We start from the raw sequence: 23,030 nt of genomic DNA, 5'->3' as shown, positions 1-23,030 counted from the left end.
GCAGATTTGTTTTGTAGACTGTTTTCGTCTATTATTCGAGTAAAAGTTTCTTATTATAAAGCATTTCTCAAATATTAAATTGTTGAGAATGGGTGAGGCTGTCGTAACAGTTGGCTCCTCAACCTTGATTTATTGCGTTTAAAAACAGTGGGTGTTGTCGTGTTTGACTATAAAAAACACAATTGTGTCACTCTCCGACTTAACTTTTATGAATATGTTGGAGTGATGAATGCCTCCCCATCTGTTATCTAAATTTTGAACATAAACGCCTCAGAACCTCTCGTTACCCAATCCCAACATACCAAAGCATAGACGAGTCACAGTTATGGCTAAAAATGATGACTTGAAGCTTTTGGGTGCCTGGTTCAGCCCATTTGCTCTGAGGGTGCAAATTGCCCTTAACCTTAAGGGCTTAGACTATGAGAATATTGAAGAGACCTTGAACCCCAAAAGTGACCTGCTTCTTCAGTCCAACCCTGTCCACAAGAAAGTCCCAGTTCTCCTCCATGCAGGTAAACCCATCTGTGAATCTTCCATCATAGTTGAGTATATTGATGAGGTTTGGACCAATGCTCCTTCCATCCTTCCAACAAATGCTTATGATCGAGCTATTGCTCGATTCTGGACTGCCTACGTCGACGAGAAGGTATATATTTATGTTCCTGTTTTTTTAATTCCTTTTGGTTTTGCATCTTTAAAGGAAAAAAAAACTTGATTTTTGAAAAATCAAGTTCTTAATTTAAGCTATTTATTTAATTTGATTGAAATTATATAATTTCTTAATTTTTTGTTCCTACTATGACCAGGCATTCGTGTTCTTGCGAAATATTCTAATGAGTGAAGATGATGAAGAAAAGAAGGCACTCTTTGGGCAAATGGAAGAAGTGCTTGACAGGATGGAAGAAGCGTTGAAAAAGTACAGTGAAGGAAAGGCCTATTTTGGAGGAGATACAATTGGATGCATTGATATTGCTTTTGGGAGCTTTTTGAGATGGATCAATGTGATAGAGAAGATGAATGGAAGGATAGTGCTTGATGAAGCAAAGAACCCTGTTTTGGCCAAATGGGCTGAAACTTTTTCTGTTGATCCTGCTGTGAATGGCCTTCTACCAGAGACTGATAAGCTTATTGAGTATGCAAATGTTCTCAAGCAAAAAATGGCTGCTATGAAGCTGCAAAATAATTAGAACTTCCTGGGTTTAGAATTTGTTGTCTAAGTTTCTATTTTATTTTCAGCGCTTCTTAATTTCTTCTGGTCTGTATGCACTGTGTGATGTTCGAAAGCAAATTTAATGTTTTACACTGTTTGGTCTGTGATTTCAAGTTTCAAGTGGTCAGTGTCATAGTCAAGGAAAGAGGCTTGAACGTCCCAACTACAATAATTCATGGATCGATTTCAATGGCATATTCCACTAAATATGTCCTTTAAAATAGAGGTATTTTCTAATTTAGTCGTTGAAAAAAAATCATTTATTTTAATATCTTAAAAATAGAGACTTTTTTTAATTTAATTTATAATATAATTTGTTCACATGCTAACAAAATAATTTTTTTAGTCACATTGCATTTAATGTGTCACGTGGTACATTTATTGAAGTTAATTAGCGATTTCTAAATAAAATATAATAATTAATTAATCACATTTTCAGAAACTAATTTTGATATTTTTTTATTCAAAGCTAAAATAATATTTTTTTTGTCTTTTTATAAGAAATAAAATAGAATATTTTTTTAATTTTTATTATAAAAAATTAATAATAGATGCAAGATATATTAATTGTTAAATTTTTTTATATTCTTTTTTATTAGTATTATTAAATATATAAATTACTAGCTAAACTATTTAATATCATAAATATTTTTAAAATAAAATTTATATTTATGAAAAATATAATAGAATTAATTATTTTTTTTTGTTTTTGGTGATTTAATATTTTATTTTTTATCAAAAAGACCGGAGGGAGTAATACATTACATATTCAATAATTAATTTTAATAACTTTTTTACAAACAAATTAAAGATTTAATCATGCAGATTATTTTGTTATTAAATTTTATTTTTATTTATATTTTTAGTTTTCAATGTGTAGATGTGTATCACTGGAGCTAACAAAATGGGTTGTCAAATTTATTTAGGTTGACTCATTGGTAGGATTTATCGAATCAACTAAAAATGTTTCAATCTATTTCAAACTCACAAAATTTGAATTTTGCAAGTTTTTACATACTTAATTTGCGTTAAACTTGACTTTATCGGATTAAAAAAAATATAAACATAATTTAAAAACGCATTTTACATTTTATCAAATAAATTAATGTCAACGTGGTTAAATTAATGTCAGCTATATGTATGGATAAATTATCATTTTAGATTTTTATTTTGTAAATTTTTGTTCTTTATTTAATATAGACTTTATTTTAGTCTGTCAGATGTTAAAACATCAATTACCTCAATCTTTTTAGTTAGTAGGCAATTAGGCATTAACAATATCAATTACAGGACATGTTAATATAGGAAGTTAGAAGATGCCATAGGAGCTTTTGTTTGTTGGGCTTTGGGCCTGGCTTGGTATCAACTTTAACAAAAAAAATAAAACCACAATTGAGGAAATGGATCACAAATTTAAGATTTAGTGAGAGGAGATTAAATATAAATTTTAATAAATATATTTTTAAAAGTCACACATTATTAATATTGACTAATTATAAAGAATAACACGAAATATATTTAAGTTAGGAACCGAAATAAAATTTTATATAAATTAAGAACCAGACCGCTAAGTGTACACAAAAATTAAGGTGTAAAATAATAATCTACTTAATATTGAATATGACACAAACACACAAGAGATCAAGCAAAGCCAGATTACCTGTAACAGCCTATCTATCTACAGATCTGGATTTTTTTAATATATATATATATATATATATATATATATATCATTTTATCTTTGTATATTAAACTTAAATTTTTATTTTAAAATAAGAGATTTTTAAGGAGGATTTTAAACATAAATATTTTTAACAGTTTTTTTTTATTATATCTCGTGACTTTTGTTACATTATGATTTTAAGGTTGTTTATTATTTATTTTAAAAAGTAAAAAAAAAATAATGTACTAGATAAAACATTGTTTTGTCATCATCACAGAAAAAGGATCTCAAATATTCCTTCGACCTCGTATTAGAACAAATGGTATTCACATCCTTACCCTTCCAATCATATTAAAATAAATCAATAAGTTAATTAAAAATTAATAATCGATAATTGATAAGAAAAAAATTAACTATTTAAATAATCAGAAGATTAAAATAAGACTGAGTTATGAAGCCTATTAAGCTCAATATTATGTCTATAAAAGAAAAGTATAAAGTACAAGAAATGTGTATTGACTTCAGAATATTAAATAATATTTATTATTTTATACCGAACACTGACTTCACCATCAAAGTGCCTTCTCTCACGTTATTATAGAAGAGAATCTAAAATATGTTACAATAACGTCATATCAGTAGATTAGAAAAGCTACTACAGAATACAAGTGTATATTTAACTGGAACAAATAAATTTTTATATTTATATTTATATTTACTTAAAAGAAAAATAAATTTTACATTGCATTGATTAAAAAAAAAGAAAATACAGCGAATGTTAAGATATTAAATTATGCACTATAGACCCTTTCCCGTTGAACTCAAAGTAAAACCTTCAAAGGAATGTTTTCCAAAAACCTTCCAAACCCATTTTGTCCACATGAATATAACATGACAAAAACAATTAAAACTGAAAATGTGTTTGAATTGTGCAAATTATTGTTTGATACGTATGGATTTTACTCTTTAAAAGTAAAAAACCAATGTAAAGCAAAAGGATAAAAGCAAATAAATTATGTTTAAAAAACACTTGAATTTAAACTAATAGTCAGTAAATTTTATTTCTTCACTTAAAAAAATTATATACATGATATGCATATATATTCAATTTGTTAAGTCCTTAGTTTTTTTTAAAAATTATTTATTCAAAATTGTTGCCTATATATAAAAAATGTCAACCCCTATCTATGTTTTGTATGATTATATATTTGCTCCAAAACGGTGTTTAGAATGAATTTTTTTATTTTATTTTTTAAAAATGTTTGATAAACTCCTTAATATGAATTTTTTTTTTGCTATTGCCTTAATAGGAATTTAAACATTGAAAGAGATAGAGATAAATAATATAATATGATAAAAAGGAAAATATTACAATAAAAAACAATATAAATTTTAAGTATTTATAAAATATAGTTACTTATTTTTTCATACCATAAAATTTGTTTGGAAAAGAAGATTTTTTAGGAGAGGAAATAAAAAAATGAATTTTATATTTAAATAAATATATTTAAAACAAAAAATATAAATTCATATATTAATATAAAATTAATATATTAATCATATATATATCATTATAAGTTTTATATAATTATTTTAATTTAAAATTAAAAAATATATTTTCCTCTCTTTTTTATTTCAACATTTTCCTCCAAACATTTCCTTAGATAATGCTTTAATAACTTGTTTGCTTTGGCGTTTAAACCTATGCTTACAAATCTCCTCTGTTTTTTATTTTTAGAGAAATTACTTTTTTTCTATTTTTTGCTTTTTATAAAAAAAAAAAACTCCTCTATTTTTAAAACCTACACAAGATTCCACTCCCTTTATTATTTTAAAACTCTCTTCTATTTTATACATCTTAAAAAAAATTATATACTTTTAAATTTTTTTTATAATTAAGCCCATGTTATAATAAAATTTTAAAATTATTAAATACTTAAAAAATATCCATGTGCTCTCAAATAATTTTATATACATTCTAAAATGGTTTTTAAAGAATATTCCTCTTTGATATTAACTAATTTAAATTTTATTTATTTAAAAATACATATAAAAATTTTGATTGCTTTAAATTTTATTATGATATGTAACTGTAAAACTTTTATAAAATATAAAAAAATTGTAATGCTTAAAAAATATAAGAAATTGTGCAACGTATAATTAAAATAAAAAAGTGTAAATTTTGAAAAAGTTATATAAATTAAAACTGTTTTTTATATAAAAAACGTAAAATGAGAGAGAGAGAGAGGAGTAATTAGTGAACGAGCAATTAATTTCGAGAATAACATCACAAGATATTGAAAGAAAAATCTTAAAAAGGAAAAAGCCTCGGAATGGCACGTGTTAATAATACTTGTTGGATAAGAACTCACAGCTCAAAATCGCTGTCCGTTTCCCAGGTTGCTCTTCTTCGTTGGTACTCTACATCCTTTCTATTTAAACCCCGAAAACCCACAAAGTTAATGATTTTGACTTCGAGAATTCACAGATAAAACGAAAAGGAGTGAAGAACGATGGAAGAAGGCGGTGTCAAATTGGACCAATGGGGGTATCAGGTTTCAACTTCCTCTCAAGCCTGCGTTTCAGCCATCAACTCCTTCTACCAACAGGTTTCGCATTTCACACCCTCTTTCTCTTTCTTTGACTTTTTTTTCCCCTTTGATGAAATTGGAAATGGGTCTTCGATGTTATTATTAATGCTGAAACGGGGTCTCTTATCGATGAAGGTTCTGAGCTATGGCAGAGAGAGGAGTGTGATTCTAGAAGCAGTGGTACATGACAAACACTGTGTTTTGGCCAACGTATTAGCAGCTCATTTTCTTCACTCTTCTTCTCAAGCTTCCAGTTATTTTGATGCTGCTAAATCACACCTCGTAACCTCTCATTTGCTTCCTAAAGTTCCCTTTTTTTACCCCCTCTCAACCAAAATAAATAAATAAATTTGGGATGATGATTAGAATTCTGTTGTTACAGGAACATGCCACCTTATACGAGAAATTAGTTTTCGATGCCATCAGTTATTTGATGTCCCAAGATAGAGACGATGATGTAGCTATTGAATTGCATTCCAAGGTGAGTGTCATCAGTTTGAGGACCAATTTAATGTAGAAAGTAACATTGAAGGACCATTTTGATGTAATTTTTTGGAATAATCCTAAATTCTCTTACCTTTTATGCCTACAAATTCGTCTAATTACTAAATAAAGAAATTATTAAACGTTTTTCATATTTTCAAGGTAATAAATTGCATTTAAGAGAAAAATGTATCAACCAAAGGTTCATATAGTATCTCAGTTTTTTTCTGAACCATTTAAATATTCTCTCCTTCATATTGAGTTTCTCTTGTTCTTTCAACTGTACCTGACTTTCTTGATTCTTTAATAGAAATGACCTCACTGATTCATGCTGTAGATGCACTGTTAAAAATAATTCCCTTAGTTTTTACAAAATTAGTGCAAAAACTGGTGAATATTTTCGTAACAACTACTTGACTTGTATACTAGAGAATAGAAAAGAATTAACCATAAGTAAATTCCAGAAGGCATTAGGTTAAGGGAATACAATGAGTATTTGCTTTAACAAATTTGATGTTTTAGACACCTTGATGCCTTGTTATTAAGATGTGTGGAAACTGATTTGAACAAGGTTAGATGATTTTTCGTATGTTGTTACCTAGAAAGTTCTCTCTCAAAGGGGAGCTCACGGCAATCATTTTTGCAAATTGTAGTTGCCTGCACTGGGCTGCGGGACTCATCTATATTTCTGCTCAAATTCTCTTGACTAATGCAACTTTTTTTTATTTTGAAGCTTCTAAAAGAGTTCCCAAGAGATCTGGTTTCTTTAAAGAGAGCACAAGTCTTGTGCTTCTACATTGGTCGGCCTGATCTTTCTTTATCTCTTGTTGAACAGGTTCCTTTCTAATTAGAGAACATTTCTGTTTCATTTCTGCTATAGTATGTTTGTGCAAATGAATGTTTTTTTCTCCTATAAAAAGGTATTGTTTTTATCAGTAAAATCTTTCTGTATCTGGTAGATTGTTTAAACAAGTTGCCAAAATGATAATATAATATAATTTTTTTTAATTATATATTGAAGGAGTGAAAAATATGTTACTCTCAGGCCTACTAAATTGGTTTGTAGAAGAGTTGAGTGTTACTCATATCATAATTTTCTTCCGTTATTTTTGCTTCCTTTGTTTGGGTTGCCTAGAGAAAGCTGAGATGAGATTGGGCTTTAGAAGTCTTTCATCACCTAAATTTTTATTCTCCTCAGCTGTGGGAATATACCATATACAATCAACCCAAGTTCGTGACCAAAAGTTCTCTATTGATTTAACATTTTCCAGGAAAAAAACGTAACATGTTAACTTCAAGTTTTAATTGAACACAATTTTTAATCCAAAATTCTAAGTTCAAACACCAGAATCAGGAACATGGTATTATACTTAATTGGAATCCACTCTTGTCCTATCCTAATACGTAATTCTTGCCATCCAAACAAGATGTAACTTGCTTCTTTATACTATGGTCAATTGAGGGCACTTTGAGTAGTTTGCTTCTTTATATTACCTTGCTTCTATGTTTTTTAATTTTTTGATAAAAAGTTTAAGTACCTTGTCCTTTTAAGTTTTACAGGTTCTAACTCAAAATGAAAGAGAAAATTACATTTATGGCATGCTTGCTTTCCCTTTGTTGGAGCTTGGACGGATGGAGGATGCTGAGAAAGCTGCCAGAAGGGGATTTGAAATTAATAAGCAAGACATCTGGTCGCAGCATGCTGTAGGTCAATGTAATTGTTAAATATTGGCATATTCACTCTATTTAAGAGTAGTACTACTTATTACTATAATCTTTCATGTTGTTTAGTTAACAATTAAGATTTTGAATAAACCTCCACCTTTCCTTCTTGCTTACGTTGCCGTACAAACACTTAACGTCTTAGAAGTTCCCTGTATTTCTTATGAGTCAAAAAAGAAAAGCAGTAGTTGGTTTGGAGAGAGATCAATCAATTGACCAATGATTGGGGGAGTATCTCGAACTTTAGTGTTAGACGTAATCAAGTGACAAATTACGAGCATATCTTACTGTCAAAATTTGGAAATATCATTGACAAGAATGCTTCTTAAAGTATGACCTAAATAATTAGTGCAATACTTGAATTTTGTTTTGCAGTTATGCCATGTTCTTCAGTACAAGTGCCAATTTAGAGAAGCTGTTAAGTTCATGGAAGAATGCTCATCATCATGGAGTTCTTCTTCATCTTTTATGTAAGCATTTGATTCATTTGACCATGGTTTTGTCTAACTTTCTATTTTTCAGCTAAAGAATTTCGATTCTTTCAGGTTGACACACAATTGGTGGCATGTGGCACTTTGTTACTTAGAAGGCAATGCTCCAAGGCAAAGAGTGCTTGAGATATTTGACAACTATATATGGAAGGAGCTGGACAAACAGGATAATGTGGGTGCAGATGTATGTGATTTCATAAACGTTGTCACTAGTAATAGTTTCTCACATTCTTCGTTTTGTCATGAATTCTAATTTCATCTGCATATAGATTTACTTAAATGCTGCAGGTCTGCTTTTGCGGTTGTATGTACGTGGTGAATTGGACATGTATGGTGATCGTCTCAAGAGGCTTGCAGAATGCGTAGCTAATCAAGTAAGCTAAGATACACCCTACATTTTATATGAATCAAGGAAATTGATAAGAACTCAGCTAATTGCGTCGAATACAATACCAAATGAAGAGCCAAAATTGGACTCAAAAGATCTTGACTCAACATTATTTGAAAATACACCCAGAGCAAAAGCTCCGAAACCTATTTGTGCTGAATACTTACTCGTTCCAGTATCATGTTGGACAAACTTATTTATTGCTGTTGAAGGATATACATTCGATTTGTTTCTTGAGCAATTCACGTATGTATGCTAAATGTTCAGGCAAACTGGTATATAGAGTGGCACCTTGATGTATTGATAGTGTGGGCTTTGGCAAAGACTGGAGAAATTTCTAAAGCAGAAGATCTACTGAAGGGCTTAAAAGACAGGTTGAAGTGTTATATTTTTAAGAAAGTAATTGAGATACTATTTTGCATGAATTGTGATATATTCATGCAATCTTAATATAGGATTTTGCGGATGACTAAAAAGAAGCAACAACTAATGCAGAGAGCAATGATGGTATGCTTGTGCGATTTCATAGTATCAATTCTTTATACAGATTTTTTTTTTTTTTTTGGGTTGGAGGGTATAACAGGAGAAAATATTCCATGGTTCGGGACTACCACTTAATATGTGGTCCCAACCAATGCTCTTGTGACACATGGCCAGTTTCTATATTTTACCATTTCGTTAGCTAATTTTTTATTAATTAATTAGGCATTTTGGCCTTGTCTCACAGGAGCATTGGTTGGGACCACAGATTACGTGGTAGTGTCGGACCATGCAATATTTTCTCGTATAACAGCCATACCTTTGTTGCACTCATTTTTTAACACAAGCAGTTAGCTTTGTCTATTTCAAACTTACCATTTACCTCTTCACATACTTGATTCATTGTTGGCCAAGTGTCAACAATGGATGAGATATATTGTATGTGACCCCTAATACAGCAATTGCCCAAAACAGTTAGTCATGCCCATACTTGGATGGTTCAAACAGACTATCTCCTTGCAATAAATAAGTGCTTGAAAGACCTATGCAACTGCATAGTTTACTGCTACTGTTGCTTTATAACAGTGTTCTCATTCCCTGCAATAAAATTCATCCCCCATGTCTCCCGTTTTAACTTAGCTTGCAGAAGCACTTTATGCATATGGAAGAGGTAACGACAGCCATGGACTGGAATTACTTGGTCCAAATTTTGATGCCACTGATTGGAAGGTTGTAATAGTCAAACCACTTTTCTTGATTGTGACTTCACTTTTGATTATTTTGGAACTTACGATATCAATTACATTGCTGTGAAGATCATTGGGGCATCTGACGAACAAGTTGATGTATTCAATGAAGTTTGGTATAACATGTTGCTGAATAGTGGAAAAGCAGTGAAGGGTAAGACGTGAAACTTTTTCCCCAAATACTCAAACCCATCATTCATCTCTAACTATGATAAATTTAAACACAGCAATCGAAGTGATGGAGCAGCGTATCAAGAAAAGAGATGGCATCCCATACATGTGGCGTCTACTAGTACGCGCTGCCTTGTCCTTGAGCATTATGCTCTGATTTTAGAGAATAATCATGCGGAGTTGACATCTTACTAATTACAAATAAATTTATTGTTGCTTCGTTTCTTTCAGGAGAGGGGATACAAACTAGCAAACAGGCCAGAAGCTGAAGTTGCGAACGAGAAAGCCAAGGCTTTGGAGAGTCGTTATTTTAGTTAAGGAAATAATCAAAGAATCAAATAAAATCAAATCTGGTCCATCTGTTGTGTTGGGAAAATAGCGTATAAAATAAATGTCAGTGAATTCGTAAAAAATAAAGGTAACTGATGAGCATGGGGCGCATGCTTGTGGTGGTGAATGGTGATGGGAATTAGGATTTCCCATCGGTCATGAATGAATTTGTGTTGGTGTAATTGGAGCATATATAACCTATGATTTTGCCTATATTTAGTGCATTTTTGTAGTGAAAACGAAAGTGGGTCACGGGGGTGGTTATCAACTCCAAAACGCTAATCACGGGAAAGATGCTTAGAAGGAGTCACTTTGTTCCACAAGAAAAGTATCTTCCCAAAATTAACAATCAAAATTAACCTATAATATAAAATGGAAAAATGTACTTTGGAAAAGAGTTATACAAGATAAGATATTTACCGGTAGATATGGGAGGTATTTGTACTTGGCAATGCCGAATACAAATTAAAAAAGAACAGAACACGCTCCCCGTCTATTCTTCAGTTAAGGTAGGCTCCAACCCACAGTACCCAATTAAAGAACCCACCCGTACCGGTACGGTGTCACTGACATTTTCACCCCTTAACGTTACGTAACCATAAAATAGAAAAACCAGAAACCCTCGTGCGCGTGAGTCCAACGTGGTTAGGCGATGACGATTAAAAAACAGTAAATCATCTTGGGTGGGGTCAAGTCAACGTTACCGTCCGACAAAAGTGAACACCATCAGTCAAACTCCGTCCACACCCTCAATCCTTCGCCGCCACGTCACCGCCGCGCGTCCGAGTCCTAACCCGCTTCAACTCCTCCACCACCTCCTTGGAATCGGGTCGATCATCCTTATCGGCGGCGACGCAGCGAAACGCGAGCTCGGCGACCGCGTTGACGGCGTCATTATCGCCTTGACGTTTAAGAAACGGATCGAGCACCTGATGTAACTGCCCCATCTGGATCCTGGAGACGACGAGATCAGCGAGCGCCATCTCGCGCTTGTCCCTCGTCTGGTCAACGGCCCTCAGCCCCGAGATTAGTTCCAACAAAACCACTCCGAAGCTGTACACGTCACTCTTTTCGGTTAACCGGAAGGACCGGTGATAATCCGGATCCAAATACCCGGGCGTCCCTTGCGGCCCGGTCCAAACAAACCCGTTCGAAGACGACGTCGTGTCCTGCAACACCAAAAGCCTCGAGAGCCCGAAGTCACCCACCTTGATCCTCATGTCCCTTTCCACGAAAATATTCGACGACGTTATGTCTCTGTGAACCACCGGCGGTACAACCGAGAAGTGAAGGTACTCCATGGCTAAGGCCGTTTGTAACGCAATGTCCAGCCTCACCTGCCACGTCAGCGATCCCTTTCGATTGTGCAAATGCTCCGCTAGGGTTCCGTTGGGGACGTAATCGTAGACCAGAAGCAAACCTCTCGGGTCACTGCAATAGCCGTGGAGCTTCACGAGGTTCGGGTGGTTTATCGAAGAGAGGATGAGAATCTCGTTGCAGAAGGACTTGGTGGAGAACGCGGCAGTGGCGTGTTGCCGGTGGAGGTGCTTCACCGCCGCGATAGTCCCGTCGCGGAGGTGGGCGAGGTAGACGGAACCAAACCCGCCGTCGCCGATTTTGCGCTTGGGGTCGAAGCGGTTGGTGGAGGAGACTAATTCTTCGTAGGTGAAAACGGGGGGTAGAAGGGTCAAGGAGCGGTGGTTGTGGAGGAAGAGCGCGGTGGGGTCTTGAATAGCCGGTGAGGATTTGAACCTGGCGGAGCGGAGAATGACGGCGGCGACGGAAACGAGAAGCAGCAATGAAACAAAGGCTATAACGAGGCTGAAGATGGCCATTCTGTTGGGCTTGATTTTATGAATCCAAGGAGGTGTGATTGTGGAATGGGAGATGAAGCAGAGGAATGGTTTAGCTGGGTGTGAAGAATTGAAGCCGCAGAGTCCGTTGTTGGCACGGCAAGTGGTGCAGTTGGTGAAGTAAGGGTCTTGGGATTGGTCCCATTCGAGTAAGATTCCGGATTTGAGGATTTGGTCGAGGAAAGCAAGAACGTCGGTTTGGCAGGTTGATGGTGAATCGGAGGGAGAGTGGTGGGTGGAAGTGCAGTGGCGGAGGAGATGGGTGGGGTTGTTGATGAGGTGGCATTGGTCGGGGCAGTGGGTGCAGTTGGGGGCAGTGCATGGATGCAGGAAGGAGAGGCGCGAACAGGAAGCGTCTGAGATTCGGAAGGGGGTGGAGGAGAGGTTGATGGAGCGGTTGGGGATGGAGGGGAAAGGGGTGCAGGTGGTGGTGTTTGCTCTTGGGAGAGGGGTGAGGAGTATTGAGGGCGTGTTTGGGTTGTATGTGAGGATGGAGAAGGAGATGTTGTTAATGGAGATTAGGGAGTGAGGGGTGGAGCATTTGAATTGGAAGGAAGGGTGGCCACATCCTGGGGAGGATGAGAATGGAAATGGTGGGTTGGGTGGGAAGGGAGGGCAAGTGGAAGTGGAAGTGGAAGAGCATGTGTTGTGCGATGTGGATGTGGACACGGAGAGGAAGATGATTAAGAAGAGTATGAGAATGGTTAAGGTCAAGGAATTGAGAGACATGGAGAGGGAGTGATGAAGGGTGGATGAGATCTGGTTTTGTTTTGATGGCAGAGAGCAGAGAGCTACTATACTATACTCTATACTATGTTCTTGGAAAACAGAATGAAAGAAAGACTGAGAAACCAAAAAGAGGGTCACGTGCACCACTGCTACAAAAGACAAATACTATTCTTTATACCCCCTCCAAATGCAAATTCATCACACTTCCACCTCCTCCTAAATCATTTTTCCTTTTTATAATTAAATTTACTTAAATAAACATAACAAATTTTAATATTATAAAAGTGTAATAATGTATTTTTTTTATTAAACGTATAAAATCAGTTTTAAATATTTAGATTAATCTTTTTCTTCTTTGTCTATAAAATATTAAGTTTTAGTTGTTTAATTTTAAAACCTTAAAGAGGAATTAATGTTTATATGATATTTTCTCATTACATTTCCTTCAACGTTGTCATTGTTTGTTTATGCAAATATGTTTTTTTTAAATTAATGGAAGATGAATAAAAAAGTTATAATTTTTTTGGAAGACTGCGGTAGTTAAAATTTGTAACGTTTGACTGGATATAACCAAATTATTATCATATTTATATACTATAATTAAACTTGACATAACTCTTGTAAGATTTTAAAAGAAAACAAAAGTTACAAAAGCATCATTAAGAGAATATTTGACAGGTTTCTTCTCTTAATTTTTTAAAAAAATATCTATCATTCCAATACATAATTTATTTTAAATACTTTGTTAGATATTATGAACTTAGAGTACTTTAAATATTAAAGAGTATTTATATTTTAAAAATAAATTATTAATTTAATTAATTATGTATTTAAAATTAATGATAATAATTATTTTATAGAATATCTTCTTAATTTATAAAATAATATAAAAATATTTTTATTTTATAAGCAACATAACACAAAAACATGAGTTATTGTCAAATATTTTTAATATAAAAATGATTATAAACACAGGTCATTTTTTTTATATGAAATTTTTTTTACTTAATTACTATAATATGGACTTCAGAAAAAAAAAATTACATAAATATAGAAAATTTAAAAAATTGTCAATGGCGATTTTTGAATGTCAGAATAAGTAATTTTATATGATGGTAAAAATTATTTATAGCGATTTTTAAAAAGTAAAATCACCAATGACAATTTTTAAAATCTTGTTTTATATATAGTTATTGCTATTTATGATAAATTGCACCGTAATTTCATTCTCTTTGTTCTCTAAAGCTTTTTATTGCATTTCTGCTGTTTGCATTTCATTTTTTTGGTTAAATTTGGTCATTCTATTGTAGTTGAAGAAAGAAATGAGTACAAATATAATGGTGTACTTTAATGGTTAAATTATTACAAATACGTAGTGTGAGATTTACATGTGAGAAGTCAATTTGTATACATATTTTTTATAATATATCATATAAAGCACTAAAATATTGGCTTTGTCAATATATTAAAGTGAAGACTCTAAAAATAATAGAGAGTATAACGTAAAGGTGTCTATTTCTATTTTTGAAAGTTTTATGCAATATCAAGGAGTTGCAATAACAACCAATGAAGATATTCAACAAATGTTTCAGATACGTAATGAGCGTCGGGCCCCAACTCCTACCATTAAACTGTATATTATTTTTAAACAAATTATAGCTGATACACATGCACAAGGTAGTGATGAGGAAGATGAAGCCTATGCGAGCATCGTTCCTAACAGAGAGATAGAATGGGAACAAAACATCACCGAAAGTGATGACTGTCACTTTGATGAGGATGGTGATGATAAGGAATCAGAAGATGAGGGAATTGATGAAGACTCCTATTTATCAAGTCCAATGATTGGCAAACATCGTTTGAAGAGTCGTTATTTATGCGTGTGTTAGATCTTATAAGTATACAAGCACCTGAATTTCTAGAATATGCTAACTTAAGTATGTGATGTTTGAAATATTTTAATTATACCCTTATCATTTTATGTTTAATTTAATGAATTAGTTTTTTTTTTAATTAAAATTTATGTGTTTGATAGGTAATTCTGAGGTAGTAGGAGAATTGTGTGTTGGAATGCAATTTAATGACAGAGAAAATATTATACGAAGAATTAAACATTACAATATATCAAAAGGAGTGGAATATAAAGTATTTGAGTCTGAACCAAATATATTTTACTGTAAATGTGTAAACTATGACATAGATTGTGATTGACTTGTTCGGGCTAGCTTGAGGAAAAATAAATGTTTTTGGGAAATCAGGAAGTATAATGGGCCACACACTTGTATAAGGGCTAGGATTTCGCAGGATCATAGCAATTTGGATGTAGACACAATTGCATAATGTATTAAGGCAATGGTAGAATCTGACCTTTCTTTTAAGATCAAACTTGTGATTAATGAAGTTCAAGCTCGATTTGGATATACGACAACATATAGAAAAACATGAATAGCAAAGCAAAAAGCAATTGAAAAAGTGTATGGTGCCGCAATGGTCTATAACAATGTGTGACGTTGTTTGTGGGTCAATTGTTCAATTAGATGTTGTTAAAGCTTATCGCAATGATGAGTTGATTCCTGATGTTCAAATATTACATCGTATTTTTTGGAGTTGTGCTCCTTGCATTCGAGCATTTAGACACTGCAAACCACTTATGCAAGGGAGCTTTATTGGTAGTTGTTGCACAAGACAACAATCAGAATATTTTGCCGATTGGCTTTGCTATTGTTGAAAGAGAAATTGCAGATGGTTGGCATTTTTTCCTTGAGAATTTACGCAAACATGTCGTAACGCAAGATAGTGTTGGTATTATTTCTAATCGGTACGAGTCAATTAATGCAGCAATAAGACGAAATAACGGACAATGAGAACCCCTAAAGGCATTTCACATGTATTGTATCAGGTATATTGCTGCTAATTTCTTGCAAAGATTTAAGACACCTTACTTGCATAAACTTGTTGTCTGCATGGGTAATTGACATTATTCTTCTGTCCATGATGTTTATATTGAATTATAAATTTTATATGTTGTTGACATGCTTATATTAATGAGTTTGTGGTATGCAGGTTATTCAAGAACTGAATCAGAATTTAATATTCATTATCAGCAGTTGAGACAACATGGAAAGGTATATACAAACTGACTTAATGAAATTCCATGAGAGAAGTGGGTTCTTGCATATGACGGCAGGCATCGATGGGGTCACATGACCACCAATCTTGTTGAGTGCATTAATTCAGTATTAAAGGGCGCTCGTAATCTTCCAATAACAACACTAGTTAGAGCAACTTACTTTCAATTAGCTGAGTTATTTGCACGTAAAGGTTGTGAGGCATATACACGAAAAAAGGCTGGACATATTTTCTCTGAAGCTGTGACAACTCAACTTCAATCAAATGAGCAAGCATCTAGAAACCTTTGTGTTACTGTATTTGATAGATGAAATGAGACTTTTCTTGTTCAAGATGTAAACAACAATCAAGAATATAAAGTCTAACTCAGGAAAAGATATTGTGATTGTAGTGACATCCAGAATGGTAGATATCCATGTCGTCATGTCATTGCTGCTTGCTCTAGTCAAAACATTGATTGGCGTTGTTATGTTGATGATGTTTACAAGATAAATGAGTTATGAAAAATACATAAGAAAGAGTTTGGAGTCATTGAAAATGAAAGTACGTGGCGGATATATAGAGGTCTAAAACTTATTCCTAACCCAAATTTAAAGCGCATAATAAGAGGTCGTCTAAAATTAACACGTTTTCTGAATGAAATGGGTAGGCGTGAGATGAGAAGAACCCGACGTTACAAGGTGAAAGCCATAGTAGAAGAACATGTCCAAATGCTCCTGGGTCAAGTTCGCAAGGTTGATGTTGCTGTTTTATGTATTTTTAATTTATGTTTTTGTTGTTGTTTATGATTAAGTTGTTATCGTCATGTAAGATCAAGTAGTATTGTTTAATTATAAATGTAAGGGTCATATGCAATATTTGTTATATTTTGAAAGAGTATTTGCATTAAGAGATGATAAATCATATAATATTTAATTAACAAACAAAGCTTCCTTTATTAAATATTTTACTGACAAACAAAGTTGCATAATATATAAATAACATTCCATGCTTAAACATAAAGACAATAATGAAAACAAAAATTAAACATAAACATTAAACAAACATCATTTTCCCTTTTTCTTCATGATTAATGAAGGGCTATATCTATCAAGGGCATAGGTGAAGGGACGTAACGTAAACATTAAACAAACATCACTTTCCCTTCGTCTTCCTTCAGTAGGACTGTCATCCCCAACACCCTGATCATATGTTGCATCGTGTGTAACTCTCTCATCAACTGTAGGTTTTGCTTGTTCCACATTTTTAGATATATTTGTACATATGGTATGCTGTTGTATCATCTCCCAAGACATGATTGGCACAGAATACTGTTCACCCAATAAAAATGTTTGCTGAAAAGTACCACCACACTCTGTTGTCACAAGTTCTGGTCGATAAACATCTTCATCATCATTATTCCCTTCATCCACAATTGCGTCTTCATTAAGGTCAAAGTTGCATGCAAGAATGACAAGAGAAGGTCTAACATCCTCAATGAGAAGGTCATATGTAGAAAGTAACGCACGAGATGTCTCACTTTCACTACTGCAATCAATTGATTTCCTCCAACGTGATTCATTGCTTGTTGACCCACAACGATTATCTCTTCTATCGACAGATGTTCGTGAAGATTGTTGTTGTGGGGGTTCTTCATCCCATTCAAATGGTTGCCATTGGTTTGTGTGTGGTGACCAGTAAAACTCCTCATTTGGTTGAACTGATGGTGGTGGAATCCCCTGTTGATGCTCGGACAATGGTGGGGACATAAGCTCTTTATCCACCAAAAACTGTTGTTGCTGGGGTGGTGGCTGTTCCATTTGTGAAGACAACCATAACCAATTCATTGCATATAATGTATACCAATTCCAATACTCATTGGACGGGTAATGCTGGTCAATTGCAATTTCCTATAATGTACATTGATATTGTTGTTCCCACATCATCACCCAATCATTATGTATTAACCTCCAGTCCTTTAATTCTCTTAATCCACGTAAGTTTTTGTTGTGCACTCCGTCAAGACTTTGGGGCGGGAGAGGAATAGGTTGAGCAAATCCATATTGCCGCATCACATGGTCAGTTGCATGCCACTCTACAACTTCAAACCATATCAACGAGCTTACAGTTGACCACAATAAACATTCTCCTCTCAGATCATATGGAACAACGGCATCAATCGCTTCATCCTCATATGGTCGTCACATGAATTGCATTTTCAAAAATAATTATTCATAAATAATTTCAAACATGTATAAAAATAGTTAAAAAAATGTATAAATATGTTAATAAGTACCTCATGTAGTGCCATTTTATCTAATGCTAGTCTAACATTTCCAAGATCTCTATATGGGAGTCTTGGTTGGATATTGAAGACGTCTCCATCTGAGTATAAGTGGAAATATTACTGGTTCACTAGGTATTAGAGCCAACCACAGGAGCCTGTGCCATGCTCATACCTGTAATAATATTATGCATCCACAAGTTTCTTTGGCATCATGTTGTGAATCACGATCCAAACCTCTATACAGAATAGCAAGACATGTTGAACCCCAACTGTACATTCAAATTTCATGAACATTTACCAACAATTGTAAGAAATTTTCATGTACTAGGGAGTTGCTCTTGTTTGACATTAATATGTCCCAACAAAGAAAGTACATATCTATGAGTATGTTATGCTATCCTAATGTCTGAATTAGCAAGAAGCCAACCAAGGTGTTGTGTGATCCACTTTAATCTTATTTCAAAGCCTTCAATATCATTTGATTCGGACTGACTTCCTAGTAGCTGTTTACACATATTTTGCAGTACCAAAGTATTTGGATTAGTAGAATCAGTAATTGCTATACCATTGCATCGCAGTCCAAGCAACATAGCAACTTCTTCTAATGTTATTGTGCATTTTCCACAAGGAAGATGAAATATATGTGTTTCTTGTCTCGAACGTTCAACAAGTACATTTATAAAGTCATCGTTTATATGCATTTAATATAATTGTGCAATACGATCAAAATTAGCATTTTGTAAGATCTCATTTATTTCAGGCCTAGGTGGCATTATAGATAAGTGACGTGGTCGTAATACTCTTATTACCTGAAGTTAAAAATAGTAATTTATCAATAATCTATAAATTAAATGTATATCAAAATATAAAAAACTAATTATAAAAAAATGATATGTTTTTACTTAATTATATCCGCACATAATATTATTATTATTTTAATATAAATTGTGTTTTACTTATTTTTACATCTAATATTATTATTATTATTATTATTATTATTATACTATACAATGGCTAATATTAACACTTAGTATGAATAATTTATTATATATTTTTCAATGATAATAATTCTTATTAAAAGTAAATAATATAATAAAAATTATCCAATACTAAAATTTTATAAATTTTATTATGTTTACTTAGACTAAAATAATTATCTTTTTTTTATACAAACTTAAAATAAATAACTCAAATAAAATTAAGAAAAAAATTTATTATACTACATTGCATGTTAAAAAATAAATATTTACTTACATTTTGAGTACGAATTCGTTGTGAAATATGTTTGTGCAATTCCATAGTCACATCTTGAACCATTTTAATAAATTTCTAATTTTTTTGTAACTCTTTATAAATTTTTTCTAACTTTTTCTATTTTTTCCTCCTCTTTGATATTGTTCTTCTGTAAGCTCCTTCCTCATTTTCTTTTTCGTATTTCCTTCTCATCCGTGCATACAACATGGTTCAATTTCTATTTATAGGCATAGTTCCAATTCTATCCACACAAAACGACATTTCAATACATTATTGTGCTGATAAAAATCGTTATCCACAATTTTTCAGTTGCAGGACAATATATTATTGTGTTGGTAAAAATCACCACTCACAATTTTTCAGTTGCAGGATAGAGCAACAGAGCTCCAGGAAGAGAAAGCCAGTTCAGGATAGAGCAACAAAGCTCTAGGAAGAGAAAGCTAGTAAAACTCACTACCCACGATTTTACTGGCTTCCTACAACACCTGTACCCACTGTTCATTGCACAATTACATTGCTTCGGTCTGCGTGCTCACCGAATGCTTGTACCACATTTTCATAACGTAGCTTAGGAAGATATAATCAAAATTGTAGCTTGAAAAGATATAGTAAAAATCGTCGTTGGCGATTTTGCAAATATCACACTTTCGTAATTATTGAGAAAAGTCCATATTCTGGCTATTATGTCACAAAAACACCATATTAAAATTAAATTCCCTATAAACACTTCTAATGTTAAATATCTAATTTCAAGTAAATATTTTATATTAGGCTTGAAAAATGTTAATAAATTTTTTAGAATATATATATATATATATATATATATATATAAAAGATAAGATCTTTTCACACTACTATAAATCTAAAACTTTTACATTCGATTTAAATTTTTTATTTAACTTAAATTTAATATGTTATATTTTATTACTTCACTTACTATTAGATATAGATTAAATAAAAAGTTTAAATCAAATATAAATTGTTAGACTTATAATATATATATATATATATATATATTTATATATAAATAATACAGTTACCTTCCCAATCTTTAAAACATTTTAAAATAAATTTTAATTTGTTAATATCCTTGAAACAGTAATGAGGTATTTTTTAACATTGATTTGGGTGCAATTATTGAGGCAAAATCATTTAGTAGGCGACCTGCTCCGTGGTTAGGGGCCATCCACTTTAATGATGGTCGGCTTACTATTAAAATTATGAAGCACATAATTGGAAGGAAAATTGTAAAATTTCAAATCTTGCAATAATACAACAATGACCAATGCTTTTGTTATATTTTTTCATATATATTTAATTAAAAATTACGATGTTATAAAAATACATATTAAATAGAAATTAAATATTTGTTTTCTTGAAATTATAATTTTTTTTAACAAATTTATATTTGATAATTTAAAAATGTAAACATCAAATATAAGATGTAAAATTATTCTAAAGGTCATTTCCAAGTGTTTTAGACCAGATGTTTACAGGATGAATGGAACAATATTTCACAATGAATTAAGTGTTTAGTTTATAAATTTAATAATTTGTGTATTTTTTTAGCTTTCCCACCTGTTTAAAAATGACATTGTCTTTTGTAGATTTAAAGAGCATCAAGGTGGACAGGAAAATAATTCAATTTAATTCAAGAACAGAAAAACAAACTAATTTAAAGAGTAAATAAGAAAGTAAATAACTGACTTATTTAAAAACAAAACGTCTAAGACTAAGAGTGAATTAATCTAAAGATACATTAAATAAAAATGACTCTAAACATTAGAGAATAAGTTAAACTTCATTTTTTGTATAAATTTTAAACGTATTTTCTTCTCATATTTAATATGAAAATACTTCTTAAGATATGAATATTTTATACACTTCATTTGTTCAACTAATCACATAGGTCGAGTTTAAATAATTTTTTAAAAAAGCCTCTAAAATGTTTTTTTTTTAATTTACATAATTTTAAATTATGAAATAAATATTTTAAATTTACACTTCATTTATAATTTTTTTGCTAATTACTTTTATAACTTTAATATACTTAATATGTGTATTTTTTAATAAATTTTTGAGCTTATAAATGTTTAAACTCAATACTAAATACTAAGATTAACAAAACTCCCAAATTTATAATATAATATATTAAATAAATACTTAGATCAATTACATATAAAAAAACATAAAGCCATTTTTTTTGGGGATTATAAATACTTATAAAATGATCAGCAAAATGGGTTTGGGCTCACTGTATTAAGTGTTTCTTTCTCTAACTATTACAGTTTCACTGTCTGGGTTGGGCTTCTGAGGGACTTCACTGGACCAACCCAATTAGGAATATAAATTCTGCTTAGAAAAAGTACACCACAAATTACTATTAAGTATATTGACAAAAAATATATTTAAAATAATAAATTTTCACTTCTCCTAAATACTATTATTTAAATTTAAATTTTATAGTATCAATGCACTGTATTAAACTAAAATATGTTTTTTTTAATATAAATTATATAGAAGTTTATGTTTTTAATTTTTTTATTCAAATCCCTAATGCAAATAAATATGAAAGTTATTTCGGCCATGGTGGCGCACCTTAAATGGCTTCATTCCAATTCTTCCATTTCCTTCACTGACAATTTTTGGTTTCCCACTTTCATATTCAACACGCAAAAGCATTAATATTAATAAAAAGCTTATTCATGGAACCTTCAAGTGGTATTCGTCAAACTTATTTATTCGATTATAGACTCTAATACTCTTCTCATCAACCACGCGTTAGAAGCCTAGAAGGGTTTCGTTCCAATCTTTTTTGCTGTCGTAATCTCAAATCATATCCACTAAATTAAGAAATTCACTTAATTACCACTTGCTTACAAGTTATGGCCGAACGAGTTAACCTTTTCATTAGCCTTTTCATGGTGACGAAAAAGCATATTCAATATCATTACTAACTTTTTTAACTAGTAAAATATGTTAGTAAAATGACCAGAAAACTTGTGCAAGTACTATTATTATGGTAAGACAAATAATGCAAAAATTGCTTAAAATCTAATAGCTTCATCTAAAATATACCCACGTGTAAATGGGGAAAGGCAAAAATAAGAAGGTAGATAGAATGAAAAAGAACCAAGGTAGAGGACAAAAAGAAAGGAACGAGTTAAAAGAGAGAAATTCTAGGACCCTGAATCTGTTATATTGACTCTTCTATGATAAGATAAAAGTTTGACAAGTAAATACATAAATTTTGAAGGTTTAATTAAAAGAGTGTCAGATGTAAAACGATTACACCTTTTCGTGAAAAATCAAGTCAAAAACCGTATCTTACAAGTTACAACTAATCAAGTCAAAACTTGTCATAAATAAAATTAATTTCCTTCTTTGAAAAATAGTTTTATTTTTATTTAATGAATATAAAATCAATTCTGTCATCCTTTAAAACATAAGCTATTCATAAAATAACATTCTCAATATTCATAATTATTTTGAAAAATAAAAGTTAAGTTAAAGTTTTAATTCTT

At 31.9% G+C, this 23,030-nt stretch overlaps 3 protein-coding genes across 4 annotated transcripts; 2 read left to right on the top strand and 1 right to left on the bottom strand.

Annotated features, from left to right (window-relative positions):
• Nucleotides 1–266: 266 nt before the first annotated feature.
• LOC113869029 (glutathione S-transferase U17-like) lies at nucleotides 267–1,326 on the top strand. The gene is made up of 2 exons (XM_027505133.1): nucleotides 267–646; nucleotides 807–1,326. Exons 1-2 carry the CDS (start codon nucleotides 326–328, stop codon nucleotides 1,185–1,187), a joined length of 702 nt encoding a protein of 233 aa, XP_027360934.1. The 5' UTR covers nucleotides 267–325; the 3' UTR covers nucleotides 1,188–1,326.
• A 3,932-nt stretch (nucleotides 1,327–5,258) lies between these two features.
• Nucleotides 5,259–10,509, top strand: LOC113869484 (tetratricopeptide repeat protein 38). Of its 2 annotated transcripts, XM_027505814.1 has the most exons (14): nucleotides 5,259–5,482; nucleotides 5,600–5,746; nucleotides 5,847–5,945; nucleotides 6,681–6,782; nucleotides 7,508–7,651; nucleotides 8,045–8,139; nucleotides 8,215–8,344; nucleotides 8,430–8,534; nucleotides 8,816–8,922; nucleotides 9,004–9,055; nucleotides 9,668–9,757; nucleotides 9,844–9,928; nucleotides 10,002–10,066; nucleotides 10,177–10,509. In XM_027505814.1, exons 1-14 carry the CDS (start codon nucleotides 5,387–5,389, stop codon nucleotides 10,261–10,263), a joined length of 1,404 nt encoding a protein of 467 aa, XP_027361615.1. In that variant the 5' UTR covers nucleotides 5,259–5,386; the 3' UTR covers nucleotides 10,264–10,509. The 2 variants fall into 2 exon arrangements, with proteins under 2 accessions (XP_027361615.1, XP_027361616.1); XM_027505815.1 differs by lacking the exon at nucleotides 5,600–5,746 and having other exon boundaries at nucleotides 10,177–10,309.
• Nucleotides 10,510–11,000: 491 nt separating this feature from the next.
• On the bottom strand, nucleotides 11,001–12,857 carry LOC113870406 (LEAF RUST 10 DISEASE-RESISTANCE LOCUS RECEPTOR-LIKE PROTEIN KINASE-like 1.5). Its single transcript, XM_027506997.1, has one exon. The coding sequence runs from the start codon at nucleotides 12,855–12,857 to the stop codon at nucleotides 11,025–11,027; it is 1,833 nt and encodes a 610-aa protein (XP_027362798.1). The 3' UTR covers nucleotides 11,001–11,024.
• Nucleotides 12,858–23,030: the final 10,173 nt, after the last annotated feature.

The sequence above is a fragment of the Abrus precatorius genome, unplaced genomic scaffold (assembly GCF_003935025.1).
Source record: "Abrus precatorius isolate BTA unplaced genomic scaffold, Abrus_2018 Scaffold6, whole genome shotgun sequence".
NCBI classification, from domain to species: domain Eukaryota; kingdom Viridiplantae; phylum Streptophyta; class Magnoliopsida; order Fabales; family Fabaceae; genus Abrus; species Abrus precatorius.
Note: the sequence above shows the minus strand (reverse complement) of the source record. Positions and strands in the feature narration are given on the sequence as shown.

What these genes read in the sequence shown, in the direction of transcription:
- LOC113869029 (XM_027505133.1), top strand. Translation starts at nt 326, where the DNA reads ATGGCTAAAAATGATGACTTGAAGCTTTTGGGTGCCTGGTTCAGCCCA. An exon ending in CTGCCTACGTCGACGAGAAG is followed by an intron (nt 647 to 806) that starts GTATATATTTAT and finishes TACTATGACCAG; the next exon opens with GCATTCGTGTTCTTGCGAAA.
- LOC113869484 (XM_027505814.1), top strand. Translation starts at nt 5,387, where the DNA reads ATGGAAGAAGGCGGTGTCAAATTGGACCAATGGGGGTATCAGGTTTCA. An exon ending in CTTTATCTCTTGTTGAACAG is followed by an intron (nt 6,783 to 7,507) that starts GTTCCTTTCTAA and finishes TAAGTTTTACAG; the next exon opens with GTTCTAACTCAAAATGAAAG. An exon ending in AGGATAATGTGGGTGCAGAT is followed by an intron (nt 8,345 to 8,429) that starts GTATGTGATTTC and finishes ATCTGCATATAG; the next exon opens with ATTTACTTAAATGCTGCAGG.
- LOC113870406 (XM_027506997.1), bottom strand. Translation starts at nt 12,857, where the DNA reads ATGTCTCTCAATTCCTTGACCTTAACCATTCTCATACTCTTCTTAATC.